The sequence below is a fragment of the Lepidochelys kempii genome, chromosome 1, assembly GCF_965140265.1.
Source record: "Lepidochelys kempii isolate rLepKem1 chromosome 1, rLepKem1.hap2, whole genome shotgun sequence".
Classification (NCBI taxonomy): Eukaryota; Metazoa; Chordata; order Testudines; family Cheloniidae; genus Lepidochelys; species Lepidochelys kempii.
In genome coordinates this window covers 42,410,944-42,437,868 of record NC_133256.1, presented here as the reverse complement: position 1 = coordinate 42,437,868, position 26,925 = coordinate 42,410,944, and the positions used below count along the sequence as shown (strand labels likewise).

The window sequence follows — 26,925 nt, the reverse complement described above, 5'->3', positions numbered from 1 at the left end:
CATCTCTACTTGCGACTTCTGGATTTTCATCAGGGCTTCCCCAGCATTAAAATAGAATGTGAGAACTCCACAGACCAGAACCCCCAGGGAACCATGAGCTAGTAAGAGTTAAGAAATTTTTTTTGACCTGCTATTGGGGTGGATTGTCTTTTGCAGTCAGATTTTTGATGAATAACATGCTCATCTTACTAAGGGAAATAGCCCCATCAACTGCAATGGTGCTGGTTGCAGGATAGTGCTAAGACAAAAGGATTTGACTCCATATCATCCATTTAACACAATGAGAGTTTTTGAAGGTGAGATCTGTATCATGTCAGGATTTCAGCAGGTGGGGTACAGCCAAATTTCATCTCTTCTCTGTGCCCATTTCTTTAGCAGAATCATAACTGCTCAGAGGACCCTGACCCAGAAGAACTGGTGTGTTTCTGCTACAGAAATAGGGTAGGATTTAAGAATCCCATACATGGGGTGCAGAGATCCCCTGCAGATGCTCAGGAGGGATTCAGGGCAGGACAGGAGTAAGGCTGGTAGATCCATTACTGTTCAGATCCACTGGGTCATTCTCCTCCAAAGAGGGGAGAGTGCACTGGCTGCAGGGGCTAGAGCAGCCTTGACTGTGCAGTAACTTCTGCAGACCAGCTCCACTGCCATTGTGAAGTCTGGAAAGAAGGGATTCAATTTCTCCTTCACCCCCACAGAAAAGGTCAGCTTGGCTGTGCTCTGCTTCCAGGATTTGTTCCTTTGTGTCCAGAGGTAAAGGGTGCTGGTTTTATCTCTCTCTTTCATGCACTATGGAGACACTTTGAAGCAATTCCAGAGGAGATGACTGGCAGAACAAGCCTGTAAAATAGAATCAGGAAAACCTGCTAGAAAAACCTACGAACCAACCTGCAGACAGTGCAGAAAACCAGCATGCTTGTGTTACCCGTCAAATCTGAACCACATGCTCACAATTTGTAGAATGCATCTTTGTGTTTTTAATAGGCTGATAAGCTTTGGGAAACAAGAATAAGATATCAAAATAAACTTTGATTCAGTTAACTGGCTCCCCATAAATACAAATGATTAAGTGCAAAATGAGTCAGTCCAGATAGGACAAGTTCCAATTGCATGTCTGTTTTTCACATGAATGTAAATTTTCATTGTGAAGTTGTTAAGACTAAAAGAGGCTTTTATGGCAGATCCATGATTCTCTAAAATTTCTGTCATCCCTTGTCAAACATTGTTTTCAAACATTGCACAGCTGCTATATGTGCGGGGCCATATGAACATATGCGTTGGTTTCACGGATCTAAATTGAACAAATGTTGTATAAATATTTAAAAGTGTCAAAAGAAGCAGCTGGTGGCTAAAGCAGTAGTTTTGTCATAGTAAATATGTATTTTGAATCACACCCTCTGGCTCTCTAGAGCCATTGTGATTCCACTGAGCTTCCAAGTTCCCACCCAAAGAGTTCAGCCTATCCCAAAACTTGATCATGTGACTTCAGTTCAGGCCAGGACACTTGCATTTAACACAGCAAAGATCATTAATTTTGTTCTGGTTGACAAGGCTGAGACAAACCCATTGCCCTGTTAATGGGAGGGGGAGAATAAGGGTAGTTTCCCATCAGACATCATAAAATAACCCAGAATCAATATTGTAACTTGGGGAGGAGGGGGGCAAATACTGTTCCAAGATTCGCTGCTATAAAATTGCATTAAAAACCTTTGATCTCAAAGCACATGGGAATGACATTAGTTCTAGGACAACACACACAAAAACAATGGATTTTGGGCTACTTCTAATGGCCTCAGGGATGGGGGGAGGAAGCTTGGAAGTTTTAGACCCTAACAGCCATTTTAATTTGTTTATGACCATGGTTTTGTGTTCATGAATTGAGAGTGTCAGATGAAATGCCAGAAATGTTCTATAGTTTAACTGGGCTCTCAAGGTTCACATTGTTCTTTTCTGACTGGCATGGCTTTCTGAAAGATTTATGAAAATGAACAAAGATTTTCCACTGAGTTTCAGATTTTGATGCCAATGCCAGTTAGAATTTCATTATCCTGTGGCTTTTAGTAGAAGAGCTTTGTACCTTTTGTCAAGCTTACATGCTGAACATTTCTGCAGCCCAAAAAGTTTTAGTGGAAATGAATAGATGGTGCAGTGATTACGGCATTAGCCTCTAGGAGCTGGTGCAGTTCCTGTCTGAGACACCTGTATGAAATCAGTGCTGGTTAGCTCAGCATAACGTCTGCGAATAGATTTCCCATTCCCATCTGCTTTCTAAAATCCCAGCAATAGGAAAAGCATCAAGTCCCCCTAATTAAGAGGGGAGATTGGCCCACAAGTGGGAATAGCTCTGAGAGAGAGCAGGAAATGCTGCAAGGTTCCTCTCACACATGTTGCTTATCATCATTCCTTCAAGTGTGTGTAGAGGAATTTGCCTTTTCATGGAAGGAGAAGTAGTTTGGCTCCTAAAACGCATGGATACCAGGGAATCTGTTGGTAACAGGGCTTTTGCCATGGGGCTCCTGAACCTCCACCCACTCTGGCCCCTGCCTCCTCTGGCCCTCTTCTGACCCCATGTTAGCACAGCTCTCTTGTTGCTTTGACAACAGTATGGAGGACTTCTCTCCTGGCCAGTTACCCAAGAACAGATGGAGGCCCCACAGCTGCAAAAAGCAGCTCTACTCCCCAGTTCCAGGCTACTCCCCTCCCCGGCCTGGATCCCCAGCTCCCTCAGAATCCCCACAAAAAAGGTTTCTAGAGACAAAAAGGAGAGCAGTGTTACCTAGATGGCATTCCCCACATGCTCCAGGAATCCACTGAACAATTGTCCCCTCAGCCCCTGGATGCCACCTGGATTATTCCATATGATCCCACAAGTATAGTGGCTGACATAATTCAAAACGCTCGTTGTCAGCCTCCTGTCAGCACTGGGCTGTCATTTGACCTACTACGTACTTAAAAACAGCGGGCTGAATCCTGCACTCCTTAATCCTTCCCTCCGCAGAACTCCCACTGAAATCCAGAGGAGCTGTGCCTGACTAGGGATTATAGAATTTGGCCCAGATTTCCTATGCTGGCAGAGGAAATCACCCCTTCCTTTGACAGTGTAAGGTAACTGTATTGAGTAAGTCTTAACACAGAGAATACATTTTACACCTTGTTAATCAATAGAGAAACAGCACCTGTCATTTCAAGTTGGTGTCACAACATAGGGATTGGAGAATAAGAAATAACTATAATGTGTTCATGCTGAAGGCTCTAGTCCTGCCATTTATTGTGTCCTAAAAGAGGCTGCCTTCTTGCTACTTTCCTCTGGGTGCATGTTGATCTGAAAAACCATCAGGTTACTTCGTGGGATTTTTTTATTATTATTAATCCATTACCTTCTTTCTTTGGGTATCAAGGCTTCCGTACTTTTTCTGGCCAAATTCCATACAGCAAATATGGCTGTTGTGATATTTGTTGAATATGAAGATGTTGGGATCTTTTAACATTTACTTAAAAAGAAAAGGAATAGCAAGAGGAAGTTTGGCTTAATGATGTTAGATCTGGTCCCAAGCTTCCTGAATGTGAATACTTTGATTTCTAGAGAAACCAAACAGAAACCTGAACGTTCGTCATATTTTTTCCTCTTGGGTCCTTTTTAAAATATCATTTGTCAGAACTGGGAAAATGAGGGGTCTTTTAGTATGTGTTAATTAAAATGCACTAGTTAACATCATATAGACACTACTCACTTTCCCAGAGTTGACAAACCCAAAGAGTTGTGTGAAATTTGTCCATTGACAAGACATTACTGGTCTTTAATAGTAATTGGAGATAGACTTTGTCACATTCTCTGAAGGTCTGCGCTATTGGGGTATGTCGCCCCAAGGCATGGAAGCAAGTTCCAGAGTTGATAAGTTTCTGCTGAAAGCTGATCTGCCCCCAGTCATGAGCCAAACAAATTCATGAACTCTCAGCACAAATGTGCTTTCCCAATGGACCTGAGCTCAACTGTCAAATAAGAGAGCATGAGGAGAGATGATCGCTAAAGAAAATCCCTTAAATACCTAACAATGCATGAACTTCCGTAACGGATTTCCTGAAATAAACAGATTGTTCAGGATGTCCTCAGGCTCTGATTCTGCAAGCTGCAGTGTGTGGGTGGATCCCCTACATCCAGGTGTACAGGTTTGGGGCCTATATGTGGACTACGGTTCTTTATGTCTCTAATACAGCATTGTATAGAACAAAATAATCAGCTGAGTATACTGAAAAACGTACTGTTAAACTAGAAACCTAGTAATGGGAGACAAGATTCTGATCTCCTCACAGCAGAACGTGAAAGCTAACAAACAAGATGTGTTTAAAATTCAATAGGTAGCCTGATAATATGCGGAATCTGTGAAACCTTATATTTGATTAGAATGTGACCCCTCTTCCTACCAAATGAACCAAGCCATCAGATATTTTAAAATCCTTCTGACTTAAAGTCTCAAATAGTTGAAAGTCTCAGAATGCGGAATATAATGGGTCTTACTTCTGAAACAGTAGAGACTAGATTCTGCACTGAAAATTCCAGAGAAGCACTCTCTCTGCTAGGTCTGCTGGAAAAGATCTGAACAATGGGGGCCTTGTTCCCGATGCAGAATGAGAGGTGTGGTTTTAAAAACCAGAGCTGGGAGAAGTTCAGACTTTCGAAAGGTCCCATTGTAACAGGGCCATGGAAATTTCATTGTTTTGGGTGGTGTCTGGAAATAGTGGAAAGACCCAGTTAGCCAGGTCTAGGAGAATCAACAGCATTTAATCACATTCTGATTCTGCTAGAGGCATAATTAGCTGCCTGAACAGCTTTAATGAGTTGATTAAAGAACTGCATAGTGTGAAATAACCATCTCTTATTGAGATCAACAGTAAAAGTAAAATAAACTGTCAAATGTTGAGCCCAGGCTGAGTGGAGAGAATAAGTGCATCTTCACTGCATGCTTCTTTCGGATATGTGCATATCCATGTAGCCCCTCACTTCCCCCCAGCACAGGTATAAACAGCAGTGCAGCTGATGCGGCACGGGTTAGGTGAGTGAAGACATGCCTGAAGGGTGTGCGTGTATACATACCCTGCATGGCTCTCCATTCACCCAATCGATGCCTCTTCCTAGGGTATATCTACACTGCAATTAAACACCCACAGCTGGCCCATGTCAGCTGACTTGGACTCATGGGACTCAGGCTATCGGACTGTTTAACTGCAGTAAGAAAAGGAGTAGTTGTGGCATCTTAGAGACTAACAAATTTATTTGAGCATAAGCTTTCATGAGCTACAGCCCACTTCATCGGATGCATTCAGTGGAAAATACAATGGGGAGATTTATATACATAGAGAACATGAAACAATGGGTGTTACCATACACACTGTAACGGGAGAGTGGGGGGGGGGGGAAACCTTTTGTAGCGATAATCAAGGTGGGCCATTTCCAGCAGTAGACACGAATGTCTGAGGAACAGTGCGGGGTGGGGGGGAATAAACATGGGGAAATAATTTTACTTTGTGTAATGACCCATCCACTCCCAGTCTTTATTTAAGCCTAAATTAATTGTATCCAGTTTGCAAATTAATTCCAATTCAGCTGTCTCTCATTGGAGTCTGTTTTTGAAGTTTTTTTGTTGAAGAATTGCAACTTTTAGGCCTGTAATCGAGTGACCAAAGAGATTGAAGTCTTCTCCGACTGGTTTTTGAATGTTATAATTCTTGACGTCTGATTTGTGTCCATTTATTCTTTTACGTAGAGACTGTCCAGTCTGGCCAATGTACATGGCAGGGGGGCATTGCTGGCACATGATGGTATATATCACATTGGTAGATGTGCAGGTGAACGAGCCTCTGATAGTGTGGCTGGTATGATTAGGCCCTATGATGGTGTCCCCTGAATAGATATGTGGACACAGTTGGCAACAGGCTTTGTTGCAAGGATAGGTTCCTGGGTTAGTGGTTCTGTTATGTGATGTGTGGTTGCTGGTGAGTATTTGCTTCAGGCTGGGGGTCTGTCTGTAAGCCAGGACTGGCCTGTCTCCCAAGATCTGTGAGAGTGATGGGTCATCCTTCAGGATAGGTTGTAGATCCTTAATGATGTGTTGGAGAGGTTTTAGTTGGGGGCTGAAGGTGATGGCTAGTGGCGTTCTGTTATTTTCTTTGTTGGGCCTGTCCTGTAGTAGGTGACTTCTGGGTACTCTTCTGGCTCTGTCAGTCTGTTTCTTCTCTTCAGCAGGTGGGTATTGTAGTTGTAAGAACGCTTGATAGAGATCTTATAGGTGCTTGTCTCTGTCTGAGGGGTTGGAGCAAATGCGGTTGTATCGTAGAGCTTGGCTGTAGACGATGGATCGTGTGGTGTGGTCTGGTTGAAAGCTGGAGGCATGTAGGTAGGAATAGCGATCAGTAGGTTTCCGGTATAAGGTGGTGTTTATGTGACCATCACTTATTAGCACTGTAGTGACCCAGAAGTGGATCTCTTGTGTGGACTGGTCCAGGCTGAGGTTGATGGTGAGATGGAAATTGTTGAAATCACGGTGGAATTTCTTAAGGGCTTCTTTTCCATGGGTCCAGATGATGAAGATGTCATCAATGTAGCGCAAGTAGAGTAGGGACATTCGGGCTCAGGCTGGAGCCCAGGCTCTGTGACCCAGCTCAGCCTTTCCCCTCTGCCTCCCACTGCCAGAGCTTTTCACTGACATGTAGCTACACACCACAGTGTGAATGAAGCCTGCTTCTCATTGTGGCGTCTAGCTACTCATACCAAAAGTGTAATGTAGATAAAAGTAATGTAGATGTCACCAATATGTTTGTATCAGCGACACTAGGGGAGATGCCCTGCCCGTGATCTGCCCACAGAAAGGACATGCCAAGGAGTGATCCCTGTGTGGATCAAGGGCCCCACGAACCTTGGTTCTCTTAAACACAATAAAAGAAGTTCCCAAGGCAAGGTATGTCCCACAGTCATTAACCAGTTTGCATGAAACAGTTTAACCAGGCATCTCTTTTGTTGTAATTTGTCTGACTTTGCAGCAGGATAGGACTTCGTTGCCGTTGGTTCCAGTATTAAAATGCATCTTAAAAAGTCAAGTATTGAAAATTAACTAGAAGCTCTGTTCAATGTCATTTAAATAGTCCTAGGGTAATGACAGATAATTGTCTGTGGGTAATTGCCTGGGGTGTGAAGGAGTTTGGTAGTAGCTATGGCAGCTGGATACCACCTGAGGATCTTGCTGTATGGGGTAATCCTGCAGTCAGTGAAGATAGCTCCAGGGCACAATGCAAAGCTGCCCTAATTTGGGGTAGCATATGGGCTACTGCCTTCAGTTATTTAAGGCCAATCTTGCAGTCTTTATCCAAGCTGACGTTCATTGAGATTGTTCCCTGAAGATTGCAGGATTCTGGCCCTTAGAGTAGAACAAGCACACTTAAAGCATTTGTTTGCAAGTGTGAATTCACCCTTGTAAGAATGTTTCATAAATCTTCTTTCCTTGCTAGCATCCAGTGTGAATGTGTTCTTTGCTAAAAGACTTCTTAAACTTTGTAAATTAGTCTGTGCACCTTCAGTTACAGACAGGGAAGTCCACCCTGTATTTCTGTATACCATGTCGTTAGCATGTAACCGTGCTTATGTTAAAACACAGTGAACTATTGTCAAGGTTCCTCCCCCACTCTGAACTCTAGGGTACAGATGTGGGGACCTGCATGAAAACCTCCTAAGCTTACTTTTACCAGCTTAGGTTAAAACTTCCCCAAGGTACAAATTAATTTTATCCTTTGTCCTTGGGATATCCACTGCCACCACCAAACTCTAACTGGGTTTATTGGGAAACGTAGTTTGGACACGTGTTACCCCCCAAAATCCTCCCAACCCTTGCACCCCACTTCCTGGGAAAGGTTTGGTAAAAATCCTCACCAATTTGCATAGGTGACCACAGACCTAAACCCTTGGACCTGAGAACAATGAAAAAAGCATTCAGTTTTCTCACAAGAAGACTTTTAATAGAAATAGAAGTAAATAGAAGTAAAGGAATCACCCCTGTAAAATCAGGATGGTAGATACCTTACAGGGTAATTAGATTCAAAACATAGAGAATCCCTCTAGGCAAAACCTTAAGTTACAAAAAAGACACACAGACAAAAATAGTCATTCTATTCAGCACAATTCTTTTCTCAGCCATTTAAAGAAATCATAATCTAACACATACCTAGCTAGATTATTTACTAAAGTTCTAAGACTCCATTCCTGGTCTATCCCCAACAAAGACAGACTATAGACAGACACAGAGACCCTTTGTTTCTCTCCCTCCTCCCAGCTTTTGAAAGTATCTTGTCTCCAAATTGGTCATTTTGGTCAGGTGCCAGCGAGGTTACCTTTAGCTTCTTAACCCTTTACAGGTGAGAGGATTTTTCCTCTGGCCAGGAGGGATTTCAAAGGGGTTTACCCTTCCCTTTATATTTATGACAGCTATGTTATCATACTGGATCTGAGTTGCACAGGATCCTGGAAGTACCCCAATGGGAAGAGGTCTATTCTCAAGTGTAATTCAAATTTAAAAAAAACAAATTCTGGAATAAATATGTCTGCTAGCGTCTGGTCACCCCATCTCAAAAAGGATATAGTGGACCTGGAAAAGGTTCAAAGAAGGGCAACAAAAATGATTAAGGGTCTGGAACAACTTCCATGCGAAGAGAGATTAAAAAGACTGGGAGTGTTCATCTTAGAAAAGAGATGACAAAGGTGAGATATGACAGGAATTTATAAAATCATGACTGGTGTGGAGAAAGTGAATAAGGAAGCATTATTTCCGCCTTCACATAAAAAATAGGGGGTACCTGATGAAATTAATAGTCAGCAGGTTTAAAACATACAAGAGGAAGTACTTTTTCACACAATGCACAGTAGACCTGTGGAACTTGTTGTCATGAGGCCAAAAGTATAATAGGGTTCAAAAAAAAGAATTATATAGGGTTAGGGAGGACAGGTTCATCAATGGCTATTAGCTAAAATGGTCAGGGATGTAGCCGCCTGCTTGGGTCATCCATAAACTCTAGCTGCCAGAAGCCGGGACTGGATGACGGGTGGATCACTCAGAATTGCCCTGATCCGTTCATTCACTCAGAAGCATCTAGCATTGGCCATTGTCAGAGAGAGGATACAGGGCTACACGGACAATTGATCTTTCCCAGCATGGCTGTTCTTATGAGAGCCCGGAACCTTGAGCGTCCAGTCTCAACCCTGAACTCATTTAATTGTTGAGATGGGCCCTTAAAGAGGCTAATTCAGAGGATGAGCTTTTCTTCCCCCATTCCAAACTCCACTATTCCCACCAGCTTCTGTCTCCTGCTTCCAAGCAGCTCACATTGGCAATAAGCTCTCCAGCAAGTCACTGAATCAAGCTCTTAAGGATCTTCACAATGAAAAGCATTTTCTCCCCAGCACAATGAGGCTATTTTCCTTCTCAACAGATATGCCAGTAGCACCAGGTCATCTATCAGAGGGGCCATTCTACACGGTGCTCCAGCCAAGTTTCACTTTAAGGCCTGATTTAGGAACAGGACTCCCTGAGAGTTTTCAGGCTCTCTGAGAAAGTTAAACGGGACTCTCCTCAAGTCCAAGTGCCCATCAACTTTCAGGTCATATTACAGTACTTAGAACTCCTTCTCCCATTGTTCCTTAGAGTATGAGTATTAAGTTCTTCTTCAAGTGATGGTCCTTATATGGATTCCACATGCGGATGTGCATGCATGCCATGCACCTGGGTCCAGAAATTCTTCAGAACCATGTCTGTTGACCCGTACATGCACAGTAGCCTCCCTCATATTCCTGACCGAGGGTATAAGAGGCAGTGCGGGTTGATGCCTCTCCAGTTCCTTCTTACTGCCATATGGCCTGAGTCAGAATCATGTCCTTCTTCAATCCATGCATAACGTGTAAAGTAAAATCTTTGTAAATAGTTGTATATCTTAGCGTAGTAGTTATAGTTAGTATAGTATATAATTAGTATAGAATAGTCGTGTGTGTGTCCCCACAGTCAAGGGAAATCCTCTCTGGCCCCGGGACTATGCCCAGAGTCCCAGGGTTCAAGAATTGCAACTCCTGCCCTTGCTCCTTCTCCATCAGAGATGAGCATCCATGGTCCCTGTACTGTCTGAGTGAGGCACATCTCTCTGCAAAGTGCAGTATCTGTCGATCCTTCTTTCCCAGAACTAGAAAGGCCCAAGAGCTCTAACTAAAAAAGTTCCTGGTGGAGCAGGCGATGAACTGCGGTGTGCTGTTGTCTGTCTCTATTAGGACAAATGGCTGCATGCACCTGCATGACACCATTCGCCAGACTTCACTTGTGGAGTCTCCAAGCTTGGGTCCACTCCACCTACAAACCAAACATGGATCGCATTGACTCCCCCACCAGAGTTCTCACCTCCTTTGCTTGGTGGTCCAACCCAAACAAAGTCATGGTGGGGATTCCCTTCAGCCCTCCCATTCCAAGGGCCAACATTTTGACAGATGCTCCCTTATGGGGTGGGAGTGCTCACCTGTACTACCACATTGCTTGGGATACCTGGACCCCAAGAGAGGCCAGGCTACCCATGAACTTACTGGAACTGATAGCAGTCCGGCTTGCATGCAAGACCTTCCTTCTCCTCATACGCTCGCTCCATGTGGAGATAATATCACCACAGTGGTCTATATAAACAAACAGGGAAGAGTGAGCTCTCGTCTCCTCTGCCTGGAAGCAGTCAGACTTTGGAACTAGTGTATCAGAAACCACATTAGAATACAGGCCGCATATCTCCCAGGTGTTCATAACTCCCTGGCAGATAAATTAAGCAGCAGCTTCTCTGTAGACCTTGAATGGGAGATCCACGACACAGTTCTAGCCAACACATTCACACATGAGTCCACTATGGGACCTCTTTGCATCCCAGACGAACAGGAAACTTCCTATGTATTGCTCCACGGGAGCCACAGGCTATGATTTCTAGGGTGACGCTCTCCTGAACGGACAACTCAGATATGCCTTTCCTCCCATCTCCCTACTACCACAAATTGTTTGGAAGAACCATTGCAACAGAGCCATCATCATCCTAGCATGCTACTGGACCAGTCAGTTCTGTTTCACAGAACTCCTAACAATGGCTGCATGCCCACTTATCAGGATCTCCAAACCCAGGACAGGGGCAAAATCAAGCAACTCAACCCAGGTTCACTCCACCTCCTGGCCTGGTGTTTGGATGTGCATCGGCAATAGAATGCTCAGGCTCCACCCCGTTCAGGAAATCCTTAACCAAAGTAGAAAAGATTCTACTAGTGCCTGCTACCTGGCTAAGTGGCAGCGCTTTTCGGCCTAGGTATGTCACCACGAACATTCACTTGATACTGTGGGCTTTCCAGTTATCCTAGATTATCTCCTCTCCTTCAAGCCTTCAGGTTTGGCCCTTAGTTCACTCTGGGAACACCCAGCCACCATCGGTGCCTTCCTCTCTCCAGTGGAGGGATAATCTTCTCATTACGCACCTGGCTAGTGTACGATTTATGAAGGGTTTGATCAGGACCTTCCCACCAGGCATTAACCCTATGCCTCAATGGGACCTTAACCTTGTTCTGTCAATACCCACAAGTCTGCCCTTCGAACTTATGACAGCATGCACCATGATGATCCATCTGACCATGAAAGTGGTGTTCTTAGTTGCCATCACTTCAGCCAGAAGGGTCAGCAAGCTAGGAGCCATGATGGCAGATCCTCCTCATGCAAAGTACAAGTATTTCACAAAGAGAAGGTCTCCTTTAGGTTACACCCCAAATTCCTCCCCAAGATTGTTGCTGAGTTTCACATCAATCCATCAATACATTTACCTGTATTTTTCTCAAAACCCCATGCTTCTGCTGAAGACAAGCGACTTTACTCCCTCATTGTCAGGTGTGCCCTGGCGTTCTATCTGCAAACAACCAAACCCCTCAGAACATCTCTGAAACTCTTTGCTGTTTTGTAGCATTCTAAGCATCCCAAAACTCACTCAGAAATCCTCTCTGAGGATATGGCTTGATCCCAAGATCTTTCTGCTAAGGCAACAAACTTTCCCTGTCCTGGGGGTAGTGTTCCCTCTAATTTTTCCAACCCATGTGCGGAATGAATTTTGTTATGTGCACCAATATGGAGGTGATGTGCCACACATCACCTTCATATCAGTGCACATAACAAAATTCATGTGATGGGGGTGGGGCCGAGGGGTTTGGAGTGTGGGAGGGGGTTCAGGGCTGGGACACAGGGTTGGGGTGCAGGCTCTGGGGTAGGGCCGGGGATGAGGGGCTCAGGGCTAGGGCAGAGGATTTTGATTCAAGGGTGTGAGGACGCCGGTTGGGGGTGGGCTCTGGGGTGGGGCCGGGGATGAGGGGTTTCGGGTACAGGAGGGTGCTCCGGGTCTACAGTAGGGAGAGAGGACTCCCTGCAGCTCTCTCTCCCCACAGCCGTGGCATCTCTGGGGCTGGAGCTGCAGGATAGGCGCCTCTCCCCCATCCGCAGCCAGTCTAGGCCAGGGGATGGGTGCTCCAGCTGCGCCTGGCGCCAGACCGGGTTGCTCCAGCCACACCTGGGCCTGGGCTGTGCTGCTCCAGCAGGTCCAAGCACCCCAGACGCAACAGGTCCGGGCCACATCACCATTGGGGCTGGGGGAGGGGCACCCTGCCAGGCCCCCAGGCAGGTTCCCTGAGCGCCTGTACAACGCTAAACAGGCTGCTGCATGGCCACGCAGCTTACAGGGAACTTAGCCTGGGAGCATTACATCTCACTCAACGCAAACACAAGCTGCCTCCACAATATCCTTATTGGATGTTCCGCTGCAGGACATTTGCAGGGCAGCAACTTGCAGCTCTTTCCACATGTTCTAACTCAAGCCGTACCTGCTTGATTAGGAGAGGTAGATGCGCTGGAGGGTAGGGATAGGATAACAGAGGGCCCTAGACAAATTAGAGGATTGGGCCAAAAGAAATCTGATGAGGTTCAACAAGGACAAGTGCAGCGTCCTGCACTTAGGACAGAAGAATCCCATGCACCGCTACAGACTATGGCTTGGAAGCAGTTCTGCAGAAAAGGACCTAGGGTTACAGTGGATGAGAAGCTGGATATGAGTCAACAGTGTGCCCTTGTTGCCAAGAAGGCCATTGGCATTTTGGGCTGTATAAGTAGGGGCATTGCCAGCAGATCAAGGGACGCGATCGTTCCCCTCTACTCGACATTGGTGAGGCCTCATCTGGAGTACTGCGTCCAGTTTTGGGCCCCATACTACAAGAAGGATGTTGAAAAATTGGAAAGCATCCAGCGGAGGATAACAAAAAAGATTAGGGGACTGGAACACATGACTTATGAGGATAGGCTGAGGGAACTGGGATTGTTTAGTCTGCGGAAGAGAAGAATGAGGGGGGATTTGATAGCTGCTTTCAACTACCTGAAAGGGGGTTCCAAAGTGGATGGGTCTAGACTGTTCTCAGTGGTACCAGATGACAGAACAAGGAGTAAGTTGCAGTGGGGGAGGTTTAGGTTGGATATTAGGAAAAACTTTTTCACTAGGAGGGTGGTGAAGCACTGGAATGGGTTACCTAGGGAGGTGATGGAATCTCCATCCTTTGAGGTTTTTAAGGTCAGGCTTGACAAAGCCCTGGCTGGGATGATTTAGTTGGCGATTGGTCCTGCTTTGAGCCAGGGGGTTGGACTAGATGACCTCCTGAGGTCCCTTCCAATCCTGATACTCTATGATTCTGTGATGGCAGTATTACAAGCATCTTTGCTACCAGCTTCCTCACACCCTCCTCCAATCAGAATACCATTTGCCAGTCACCCACATGTGGAATACATTTGGGGACCATGACTCGAAGAAGAAATGGAGACTACTTAGGGCTTGTTTACACTACAAAATAAGGTAGACTTAAGTTAGGTTGTCCTACAGCCACTGTAGTAATTTAATCAGCTGTTTGTGTACCCTCCTTTTGCCGGTGGTGCACGTCCTTACCAGGAGCACTTGCACCAACCAAAGTGGGGCATTATGGGGCATTGACAGCCGGAGTCTGGGGCTCACAGCTGGAGCCTCCCCCACCTGGCATCAGGGCTGATTAGGTATCAAGGACATTGTTGCCCTGTGCTGCCGATTCTCATTCCTAATATTCCACAGGAACAAGCCTCGTTTTAAAATAGTTCCAAGTTTCACAGGAGTCAGTTCTTGAGCCTTCCCTTTTACTATATCAATAATTTGGCATCCCCTGGGTATTGTCAGAGACCTGAAGTTCTTTCTCAACAGAACTTGAGAGTTCTGATTTTAAAAAAAAAATCAAAATGTGTATGTCAGGATTCCCATTCTGTGCTAGCCAAAAGCATATGCATCTCAGAGACTTACCCCAGAATATTAAAGCTTGCTCCACTCAGGATACATTAACCTCTTGACTGAGAAAAATCAATAAGGTTTGCCAGGCTGTCACCTGTGTATATATACACAGTCATCCATTTCTCTAGGGTAGATGAAGGAGCGTCTTCAGATGTTGCAGCTGGCTGTAATGTAGTGGGTGCAGTCCTCTGGAAACACTAATCAGAGTTAAGGCTAGGATTTTGTCATGGATATTTTTAGTAAAAGTCATGGACAGTTCACGGACAATAAAGAAAAATTCATGGACGCCCCTGACCTGTCCATGACTTTTACTAAAAATGTCTGTGACAAAATGTGGAGCTCAGCTGCAGGGTCCCCACACTGCCTGCAGTGGCTCAGCAGCTGCTGGGGCCACTCCAAGCTCTGGGGGCCCCCACCGCCCACGGGAGCTTGGAGCTCCAGTGGCCCCCACTGCCCGCAGTCACTTGGAGCTCTGGGGTACCCCTGCAGCCCTTGGTGGCCGGGAGCTCTGGAGGGCCCCCACGGCAGCCAGGAGTTCTGGGGGAGCCCCCTCCGGGTGGGGAGGAGGGTACCCTGCACCTCCCAGCCACTGTGTCATGTTACAGATTCTGTGACTTGCACAACCTCCGTGAAAAAATTGTAACCTTAATCATAGTCTCCTCTTGGATTTAGCATCTCACATAGTCTAGGTTTCTCAAGTTCTGCTAGGTATGATATTACAGACAATGAGAGACTTGAGCAGAAAAGCAAATTTGTACTTACCAGAGAATTCTGTTTCTGTGATGTCCTTACAGATTCTCCACCAAGAAATCAACCCATTGTCTTGTTCTCAGTAGTAATTAATATCTAGCTCCGACATAATGCTTTTCATACAAAAGAGGTCCGTATCATTTGCCCCATTGTACAGATGTAGATTATTAGTGAGGTTGTCATAAAAAGAGAGTTTTCGCCTGGTTAGCATGGGCTGCTCTAGAGAGGAGGGAAGAGTGACAAAAACTTAGCAAAAAGAAAGGGAGTACTTGTGGCACCTTAGAGACTAACAAATTTATTTGAGCATGAGCTGTCGTGGGCTACAGCTCACTTCATTGGAACTTGGTGGTCTCTAAGGTGCCACAAGTACTCCTGTTCTTTTTGTGGATACTTAAAAAACTTAGCAGCAGCTTGTCCTAATCACGTTGGTGACATGGCCCATGTTCCAGAAGAGGGGAGACACTTCACAGAAATCTAATTTGCTGGTAAAACCAAAGTGCTCTTCCCCCACAGTGCCAGTAGTGTAATATAGTAATGTCTAACTGTGATTATCATCTTTAACTGATTCCATTGTGCCTTTGTTCTCACTTTTTCAGATGGGTATGCATTTTCTCAAGAAGAACACGGAGTTGTTTCTCAGTCTCAAGTTGTTCGATCCTACGACACTACCAAACAGAGAGCTGGAGTAGAATAACACAGTTCTTCCCTTGATTGGTGGTGGGAATAATGAGATTTGGATCAATGCACCCACTGTTAACACATCCTTGACTAAGGTTGGCAGCAGCAGCCAAAACACCGGAACACTCATTTCTGTGGCCTTAGCCAACACATTTGTTATGTATTCCCCCTGCAGACCTTGAGCACACATTGTGGGGAAATCATTGTTTTAAATCAATTGCAGTGCTCTGCCTAACTTTTGTTTATGTTGTCATGAAGCATTTGACTGTGCTATGTGAGGTGTGAAATTAAAAACATTATGTTTTACCACTATTTAAAACGGCAGTATAAATTGTTCTGGGAGAAAAGTAAAGAATTTATGTTCCATGAGAAATTGGCCTTTGCTTAATTGGAATAGGGGTATTGACATTTCCTGTTTTGTTACCCATAGATTAAGTACACAGAGCTGCATGTAAGCCTTACCCTATAACAGTCACTGTTTACTTTAGCTGATAGAATTTTTAAATGGACAAATTAGGTATAAATTTTTTGATTGAACAAAACAACACAGTATATGGTAGGCTGGGAAAGCTAAGTGCTCATTTTGCATACCTGGTCATGACAAATTAACACAGTATGGCAATTAAGTCTATAAAATATTTCACCACCTTTTTACAGGATTCTTTATGGCTTTATCTTAGCTTTCTTTAAAAAACTTATCCACCTGGACAGTATCTACAGTTCCTACAGGTTGCATGGCAGGACAGGTGCATGCATTCTGCACAGGGAACATCCAAAAATATACAACCCCTTTCCAACAGTTTTGTGCATTGTACTTGAATGAGAACTTCAAATCTGGGCATGAGACATCCTTTTTTAAACTATATAACAAAACATCAAGAACTGAAATGCTCAGTGTATCTTCCATGTTATTCTGCAGCAAGGAAGCAACCTCCAGCAAAGAGTTGGGTACTGGAAGGACTATTGGGATTCATAGGAAGTGGGCAGGGACAGAAACTGCTTCAACATTTCCTCCCAATGCTGAGGTTCACACTCTCCTTTCTAATGTCTGAAAATCTGATGCCTTTACATCCTCTACTGGTGGATTCTATGTAAACTCATGGGACAAGAGTACATCTTGGGCTGTCACGTGCCAAGATGTGCATAATGTCTGCGCAAGAAGGGAACGGCTGTGGAAAAGAGATCAGTGCGCGTTACCAAATCCTCTATGGCCATGGAGTCTGGAGGGAACTCATACCCCAAAAAAGCCAACTTGGAAATGGGAAAAAAAGCCTCTTTCTGCCCAATGCTTTGGAGAAACTGTTTGAGGACATTTCATCCTTTTGAAAAGCTGACCATCCCCCCACCCCCCAGCACTGCCACAGCTGCTTTAGAGTAAGAGAGGGATGATTGTATCAGTTCATGTCACATAAGAGCATTGCTAGTCATGATGGGAAGAGAAGACCAGCTGTTTGTGGGTTCAACTGCGCCAGTTCCCTTCCTAGACCTGATCCAACTGAGTACTCCCCAGATTTCCTGAGATATGTTCTGAATCCAGCAAGCTGAAAGGAATGCTGGTTTTACTGACTTACTTTCTGAATGGGACGGCCTGCAATTGCCTATGTTGGAAGTATGCAAAAATCTGAAAGAAGGGGGCAGAAGTAAGAACTGAATAGAGCCCTTAGAAAGCTAACACTATCCTCCAGACGAGGCCTATTAATTTTAGTCACCAAACCATGTTTTTGAATAGCATAAAGTAAATATTGCTGCGCAGTTTGTGTTCAGCCAACTTTCTCAGTTATTGCATAAGGTATACATGTGCACTTAAGAAGCTGACACTGTTTTTGCCATACTGACCATCATCCAGAACGTTTATTGATTTAAGTCTATTTGAAAGTAATAGAGATATGAATATTTTTGCTCAGCAAGCAAAAGCAAAACACTAGCCTGGCTCACTGACTTAAGGGTCTTGAGTGATCTCCAGCACTCGAACACCACAGTTCAATTCCCAGTGCCACCTCTAGGGCCTAGACTTCTCTCACATTGAACAGTAAATTTTCTGGTCCTACAGCACCAGGCAGGATTGGTCTTGGATTAGGGTGATGATTTGGAGGGAAAAGTCATCACCTTCTAGTTGCAGTGCTAATGAGGGAATTATGCAATGAGTAAAACTTGCAAGTAATTTGCCACAGGCATGAATGTCAAGGGGCTCTCTCTCTGTGTTTGTGTTTGTGTGTGTGTGTGTGTGACTGAGAGAGATATGAGACATAAAGGAGAGAGTACCAAGAGGGCGAATAAACAAAAGACAAAACCTGATCTCAGGCATATTAGAACCTTTTTGTGCCAATCCAACACATTAAACATTTTCTTTTTATTCAGAAACTAGTCCTGCTTAAGAATTACACAAGGTAAATCTGCACTTGGACAAAGCTGATGTTTCTTCCATTTCCAACACCACAGAGTAAAATTATCTTCCTACACGGACACAAATAAGCCTTTGTACGCTAAACTACACTGCAAATGTTAATATTTAAGTACTTTCAGAGGGTTTTTTTAAAAGTATGTGAAAAAGTACATAAAAATTGTACAAACAATAATGCAAGCTAAGCTTATGCATTGAGGGGAGCATAGAAAGACCCCATACTCGCTTCAGTTATTTGTTTAGTGCAACAAACTTTTGTGCAGCAAAATGAGGGATGCTGTGGAGGAGCAGCTGTCAGCTGCTGTGATTTATTTTACTAGCACAGACTATGGGCTGTATCTTTTTGACCCAGCTGTACATGGAGGTCAGAGAGTGTCACACACAAACCCTCGCTAGAGTGAATAGTGGATTGAACTGAGATACATACGCTGATGTCAGCGCAATGGAAACTACACATGGGCGATCACACAGCTATACAGTATGTGACATGCGGACTGGTAGGTCAAATTTTATCATTAGTGAAGGACCTTATTGTGGATCTGGGTTAATCCTGCAGCACCCACCCAGGTCAAGACCTGGCATTCTTCTTGTCCTTTGGAGTCATTACCAGCTCTGATCTATTGTTGTAAGCTATATCCTGGCTGTTTTAGTTCCTTGTCTTTGTGAGCAGTGATTAGGTGTATTCCAGCATGTATTAGCAAAAAAGAGAAGCACAACAGCTCTGTATCAACAAAAGTCCATGTTCAATCACAGAGCTGCGTAGCAGCAGGAGTAGCCTTTGAAACAACATGGTAAAAATGTTATCAGCTAGACAGGGGAGCAGAGTGGAATAAGCTAAAGATTTCTGCTTGACAGTCTGTATTAACACTTCAGTGCTGACCAGAAAATGGACTCGTTGGAAGCTCTCTGCATTGACCAATCTGCCAGTTCTGGGGAACAGCTGACGTGTCTCTGCCTAGGCTCCTTTGTGAAAAACAGACATTATTTGTCCCTTTGGATCAATACAATGCACGATCTGGAGGGGGGCATGGAAACTACTGTTTCTTTAACAAAATGCCTAATAAATTAAAACCGGTGAACTAGGATTTGAGCCGAGCGCTGCGGAGAAGTCTGTTGACATTTTCATTTCCTTGAAAGAGCTTCAGGTCTTGCTGTAGGCAGCAAGCAGGAGAAGTCAGTAATAACTTGTCAAGGAGGAACAGTGAATAACTAATAAAAGTATCTGAGTCAAACTAAGTTGCTAATATATTTAAAAATGTATGTGGAGTTAACATAAACTATATGGGTTGTAAATTAAGATAACAGTCAAACCTCCCTAATCTGCAATTCACTAGACCACACACTTTTTAATGTTTGCCAAAAATGTGCATTCTCTCTCCACCACTCAGCTAACAGCTAATAGCAGATGTTGCAGTGAAGTCTCCTATTAGTGAGATTACATAATTTTTACAGCACATATTAAAATGTGTTTGCTAGGAGAATATCAATTATTAATAATGAAAACTAAACCAAGGTGGGAAAAATATGTGAAAAGTCCATGTTGTGTTGCCAGCTTTGTGCTTATTCACTTAAGGGGACATTCAGCCCTGTACAGACGGCCAGCACAAGCCTTAAGTGGGGCATAAGCCTGGTGCCACCTATACACAGGGGTTAATTTCACCCTTATGGGCTAATCCACAAAATGTAGTAATTTGCACTGGTTCTTCCATGCTTCAGCATGAATCAGTGAAGGTCTGGTGTCTGTTCTGCAAGCAGCCATGGCTTTATAACTAGTAAGGATGTCAGTTGTAATTTCATTTTTAAACTAATGTGGAGAGTGTGGTCTTGTCCTTATGCTCAGCACTCAGGGATTTGAACTGGAAACAGTTGCTATAATGGGAGTCACACCCAAGAAACCCTGTGGAGTTAGATGAGCTCTTGCCTAGTTTTGAAGCATGGCAAAATGTTTTAGCCTAATTGTGACACAATGTGTGAGGTCGCAGACCTGAAGTAATTGATGCAGTAGTTTAAAACTCAGTCAGCTGGTGTAATGAGGCCTTCATCTGCTGATGACCCTAAATATATATAGAGAGAGAGTGATGAAAAAGAGCATTGTAACCAGGCAGGACCTGACACACTGATGTGCAAATAAAGAGGGGCTGTGAATTGAAATCCAGATGACTGGGCATCCAGTACAACTAGCAACTACTGCTGTGCACACCAGCGTTTTTCAGAGCCAAAGTCGGAGATAGGACGAGACTGGCAGATCATTATGGCAATGACAGCTGGGTTTTCTAACAGCGTTCTATCAGTCTGGACCCCCTTGTGTCATGACAGGATCACCATACAAGAGTGCATATGCACTTTCCCAGTGAATGACCAAAGAGCAGAGTCCTGTTCTTTAGCATGCTCCTCCCTCACTCACTTCCCTCACGTGCCCTTTCTACAGGAGACCTATCCCCATATTTAGCTTCTTGAAATATGGGCATTTCAAAATGATCTGAGCTGGAAGGCAGCGCCTGGGAGTCAGGTGGGGCCAGTGAACCATCAAGTAGCTGGGCTTTGGTATACTGAGTTCTAATAAGTCCATGGCTACGTAGAACCTGTATGGTTATTATTTATGCTGCAAACAATGGTCACGTGACCATTCCCAGAAACAGTGGAGCTAGAACATCCTGCTCCAGGAACACAGAGCCTAATTCCTTGAGAATCGCCATTAGCAGAATAGGGTGTTAGGCATACAATGAAGCAGAGCTGAGTCTGTCCAGAATGGAGAGCATGGTGCATGTAGGGCTCAGTCCTGAGAGGGGAACAGAGCATTTTGGCTCATTTTCAGCAGTGCGCTAGCCAGGCATGTGAGCAGTTCCATTGTCTGCAGTGGGAATATATTTAAGTTAAGCACGTCTGTGAGTACATCACTGGATCAGGGCCAGAGGACTCTGCATCTTGCAAGATCAAGCCCAACACAATTGCTCAGATACACCCATAGTTAGACAAACTTTGTCCTTGTGCATCAGGGGTTTCTAGGAGTTCAAACCGCACCCCTCCACTGCTCACAACAGCGACTGCTGCCATCCGATGAAGTGAGCTGTAGCTCAGGAAAGCTTATGCTCAAATAAATTTGTTAGTCTCTAAGGTGCCACAAGTACTCCTTTTCTTTTTGCCATTTAATAGACTTAGTAGCAATGCTGCTCCTTAGTTTAGGGCCACTCAGAACAACAGCAACAGAGCTCAGACACTCCTGATTCAAAAGGCTAGTCCACCTACCATCTGAGCTCGAGGAAATTCTCCATTGAGAGAGGGGGCCTATGACACACAGATGACTAGTTCTGTTCCATGCCATTCAGGCGATGGTACCCACAGACTCCAGCCAGTTCAGTATGTTCTGTGCTGTAGGCTCAAGGAAGCCCTCAACCCTTGTTATTTACAGATTAAAATCAGAAAGGCGCAGCCTGCACTGCCAGGCAACACGTGATGCCCAAGTGAGGTCACAGCTAACACGTTCCAGCCTTGGCATCTCTCAGACCATGGCATGTGTGCTCAAGATGGCTGCCTGGAGGGCCCAGTGGGTCACACTCCACTTGGTCAAGAATGTTAAAAAATTGGCAGAGTATTGCAGCTGGGCACAAGAGGAGGAGCAAGTGCCTCCCTCCTGCTTCCAAACAATCACAACAACCCCCGCCCCACACACACACACACACACACACCCATCTGCTCTTTTCCACGAGCACACAGTGCTCGCTCTGAGATGGGCGATGTGCTGCTTCCAGGGACTGTGGCACTGGCTTTAATGCCTTGTGAACAAATGCTGCTCCAGAACTCTGGGGCAAGGAAGAGGAGCCCCATGCCAGCACCCGCTCACTGCAGCAGTAGCCTCAACCAGTCATCTCCCACTCCCCACCCCCCGCCCCACAACACACAAAATCTTTTCCTTGTTTCTACCTATGAGCCAAAGCCCACAATTCTTTGGGACAGAGTAGGCAACAGACCAATTTCTTGGGCAGTGTATGCATTGTGGACCCAAAAAGATTGAAAACGCCTGAGTTGTGTCATACTGAAGACAACAGAGATAGGGCTTCACTGCAGCAATAACTTGGCCTCTTACTCAGGCCTCTAGCCTAGCTCTCAGCTGGACACAGATACAGCCACACACAAAACTTTCACAAGGGTGGTGAGGCTTCCAACCTCGGCTTGCCGGCCCGTCCGGAGGCTACAGTCTAAAGACTAAGTGTTGCTTTCACTGGGCTGGGCTCTACCCTCTTGCCAGTGTGGATGCAGGCTAAACCAGCAAGCACACCCTCCAATGCCTACCCACCATTTCCTCTCCCCCATGGGTCTAGATAGAAGGCCGAACAAGACGCGCTCTCACAATTCTCTGGGAAAGGTTGATGAAGCAGCTCAGTTTATGGCTGCACTAAGGACCATGGGATGTGCCCCCAGAAGTCCTAGAACCTCATATGAGACAGTGCAGTCCCTGTATGGACCCAGTGAAGTGGACACACTGGCGTACCAATCATAGAATCATAGAATATCAGGGTTGGAAGGGACCTCAGGAGGTCATCTAGTCCAACCCCCTGCTCAAAGCAGGACCAATCCCCAATTAAATCATCCCAGCCAGGGCTTTGTCAAGCCTGACCTTAAAAACGTCTAAGGAAGGAGATTCCACCACCTCCCTAGGTAACCCATTCCAGTGTTTCACCACCCTCTTAATATCCAACCTAAACCTCCCCCACTGCAACTTGAGACCATTACTCCTTGTCCTGTCCTCTTCTACCACTGAGAATAGGCTAGAACCATCCTCTCTGGAACCACCTCTCACGTAGTTGAAAGCAGCTATCAAATCCCCCCTCATTCTTCTCTTCTGCAGACTAAACAATCCCAGTTCCCTCAGCCTCTCCTCATAAGTCATGTTTTCCAGATCCCTAATCATTTTTGTTGCCTTTCGCTGGACTCTCTCCAATTTATCCACATCCTTCTTGTAGTGTGGGGCCCAAAACTGGACACAGTACTCCAGATGAGGCCTCACCAATGTCGAATAGAGGGGGATGATCACGTCCCTCGATCTGCTCGCTATGCCCCTACTTATACATCCCAAAATGCCATTGGCCTTCTTGGCAACAAGGGCACACTGCTGACTCATATCCAGCTTCTCGTCCACTGTCACCCCTAGGTCCTTTTCCGCAGAACTGCTGCCTAGCCATTCGGTCTCTAGTCTGTAGCTGTGCATTGGGTTCTTCCGTCCTAAGTGCAGGACCCTACACTTATCCTTATTGAACCTCATCAGATTCCTTTTGGCCCAATCCTCCAATTTGTCTAGGTCCCTCTGTATCCTATCCCTGCCCTCCAGCGTATCTACCACTCCTCCCAGTTTAGTATCATCCGCAAATTTGCTGAGAGTGCAATCCACACCATCCTCCAGATCATTTATGAAGATATTGAACAAAACCGGCCCCAGGACCGACCCCTGGGGCACTCCACTTGACACCGGCTGCCAACTAGACATGGAGCCATTGATCACTACCCGTTGAGCCCGACAATCTAGCCAACTTTCTACCCACCTTATAGTGCATTCATCCAGCCCATACTTCTTTAACTTGCTGACAAGAATACTGTGGGAGACCATGTCAAAAGCTTTGCTAAAGTCAAGAAACAATACATCCACTGCTTTCCCTTCATCCACAGAACCAGTAATCTCATCAATGAAGGCGATTAGATTAGTCAGGCATGACCTTCCCTTGGTGAATCCATGCTGACTGTTCCTGATCACTTTCCTCTCATGTAAGTGCTTCAGGATTGATTCTTTGAGGACCTGCTCCATGATTTTTACGGGGACTGAGGTGAGGCTGACTGGCCTGTAGTTCCCAGGATCCTCCTTCTTCCCTTTTTTAAAGATTGGCACTACGTTAGCCTTTTTCCAGTCATCTGGGACTTCCCCCATTCGCCACGAGTTTTCAAAGATAATGGCCAATGGCTCTGCAATCACAGCTGCCAATTCCTTTAGCACTCTCGGATGCAACTCGTCCGGCCCCAAGGACTTGTGCACGTCCAGCTTTTCTAAATAGTCCCTAACCACCTCTTTCTCCACCAATCACCCAAGTTAACTCGTCAATGAAGCCATACGCCCAGGAAAGACACTTGCAACTCACCTGAGCAAGTACGGCAGGAGATAAGCCTGTTTCTGGGTGGCAGGGGTGACACTTTTGCTAGACAGACAATAATGTCAGGAAAGAGGGGATTTTATGGGCGCAAGCTGTAACTAAAAGGCAGAAGAGCGACAGCCTCCATATGGCCAGGCCTGACTATGGGGACACCTGTGAAAAAACCCAGTGATCAAAGCTAGACTGAGAGACTGCCTTAAGTACACCTCTACTTGGCTGATGACATCAGCAAACTTGTAACTATAAAGTGGCCAAGCAAAAGGAAAGAAAGCCCACACGAACACTGGGCTGTGAGTGTTCTAGCTGGGTGGTTTCAGTGAGCAGCTGTTCCAGACGTCATTTTGGCATTAATGAAGCAATTCCAAAACATCTGCAGGGATGTTTGGAAAACAGAATTCAACAGCTGTTGTGTACAAGTCTGCTTTCCCCCACAGGTCTGTCTCTTTGGTCAGGAAATGAGTGTGAATGCTTACAGCTTTCAGCAGCAGCAGGTATTAGACTGGACAAGTTGCTCAGCATTGTCCTCATCTCTTTTAAACCAGGCTACTCGAGCAAGCAAAACAATTAGTCAGTTAGGCCTCATGAGACAGGGGTGTGTGTGTGTGAGAGAGAGAGAGTGAGCGTGTGTGAAAATGCGCAAGAATGGGGGATATTCCATTCTGTTTGAAACCCACATCCTGTCTACAACTGCAGTATAACCCATTGTTCCTGAAGGTCAAATATTCAGCCATTTAAGTGACAGGATCCTTACCAGCATCTTTTTCATCAGTGAGCAAAGCCGTGTGCCCTCTTGTCTGTCATATCTGTGTGCCAATTGCTTAAATATTGGTTCAGATGGGTAGGTTTTAATCTGGATATGCAGAGTGGAGCAATGCTGTGGGGGGATGTTTAATTGGCTCCCAGCAGAGAAACAGGAGCTGCGCTGGTGTGTGGGTTTTTTCCTTCTAGAAGTGTTACCATTTTCACATTCAATTAATCTCCTCTGGTAGTTTCCATACAGCAGCAGTGCATTACAGTCGAGTTTGTTTCCCTCCCAAAGTGAATACAAATGAAGGTCATTTACTTGTACAGTTAGACAGTTTGGCAAACTTAGTAAATGTGTAGTTTTGAACCATATTGTTGATTGGTGTATGGCCACAAAGATTTCCACTACATCTTTTATTACTGGATGGTTCAGTAATAAAAGGGGGGGGGATTTTTATCTTTTGTTTCCTCACCACCCTGAGTGTTACAGCAAAGAAGTTCAATATTAAACGCAGTCAAGCTTTAGCCTGCAAATCTGTTGTGTTCTCTCTCATTCGTTACTTACTGGGTGATTTTTAAGGGCTGCTCCGGCTCTCATTGCCAGCAATGATTGTTTCAGTGTGAAGGGGATCGGGCCCCCAAGGTCAGCATTAGCTAATTAAAATAAGAATGGCACTGGCTTGCTTTGCAGCTTGCACCTGTTATTCAAATGGCCTCTGACTGTAGCCAGAGGGCAAACCTGCCTTTGTTACAAAACTAGGTGGCAGTCTGATGTGTTCACATACCACTGTCTTTGGTTTCCTTGACTAAAGGACAGCAATGTCTGTGAGGATGAGGCAGTCTATTGACCCCTCAGCATATTCAAACCCACATGGAGAAGCTGGAATGGCAGACATGCGCCGGTGTGGGGAACAGTAAAGCCTAATACCTCCTGCACTCCCGTCTCACAAGTGGAGGTGCAAAGGGCTTTTAAACATTGGGCTTATGTCCTTTCTTGGTTTTTTTATGATGTGGAAAGAAGGCCAGACAGGGTCTCTCTCCAACAACAGTCTGATCAGTAATAGTAAGGCTGCTCTTCCCGGGGTGTGCCTTCAGTGAAGCGTTAACTCAAGTTGTCTCCACACCCGTTGGCCTAGCTTGTGTGAGACTGGCCATGCTACAAAGTAACACTCTAGCTGCTGTGTCCAGTGCACCGGCACCATACTGACTTGTATGTGGCACTAGTAAGACTCCTGGGGGCATAGCCCTTAGTTCCTTATGCTCCAGTAAGGTGAGCTACGCCATGAATTTTTTTCCAGTGAATTATGGGGGAACTTGTCTGTCCTTTCTGGACACACAGAGGGAACTGTAGGAAGGCACTGGAGGACTTTCAACTCTTCGATAGCACCAGTGGGCATCCACACAGCAGAGTGGTTGTGTTAGCAACAGACAAGTTGTGCTAACACACTTTAGCCTGTAAACCTCTCCTCCCCCTTTGACCCGCACCAATGGGTCAGCCACCACCACACTTCAGCTGAGGGTTGGTGTGTGTGGACGGAATTTGCATTAGCAAGAATAATCGAGTGAACTTTGCAGTCAAGATCAGCCCTCCCAAGTTTTAATGGAGGGCTCCAGGAGTGCATATCATGAGCTCTCCAACCTTCCTTGAAGGGGGCTGATGTTTGCTTTGTAACAAGCCTTCCTGTCTCCCAACCGTAATTTGACAGCAGAATGAAAATCGGTGTTAACAAAACCAAAACAAACGATATTTGAAAGCGTGTGATGAAAAATCCCCTGCCCCTCTGAGTTGCTCAGCGTTCAGGCGCATATGAGGTCATGATTTAACCAGTGCTCCAG

The 26,925-nt window shown here is 45.2% G+C and overlaps 1 protein-coding gene across 4 annotated transcripts in view; it reads left to right on the top strand.

Annotated features, from left to right (window-relative positions):
* ATP8A2 (ATPase phospholipid transporting 8A2) overlaps window positions 1-16,126 on the top strand; it is a 692,754-nt gene extending 676,628 nt beyond the window's left edge. For all 4 annotated transcript variants that reach the window (XM_073340296.1, XM_073340286.1, XM_073340306.1 and 1 more), the window contains one exon: window positions 15,726-16,126. In XM_073340296.1, the coding sequence (XP_073196397.1) occupies window positions 15,726-15,823 (98 nt within the window). In that variant the 3' untranslated portion in view covers window positions 15,824-16,126. The remainder of the gene's footprint in view (window positions 1-15,725) is intronic.
* Window positions 16,127-26,925: the final 10,799 nt, after the last annotated feature.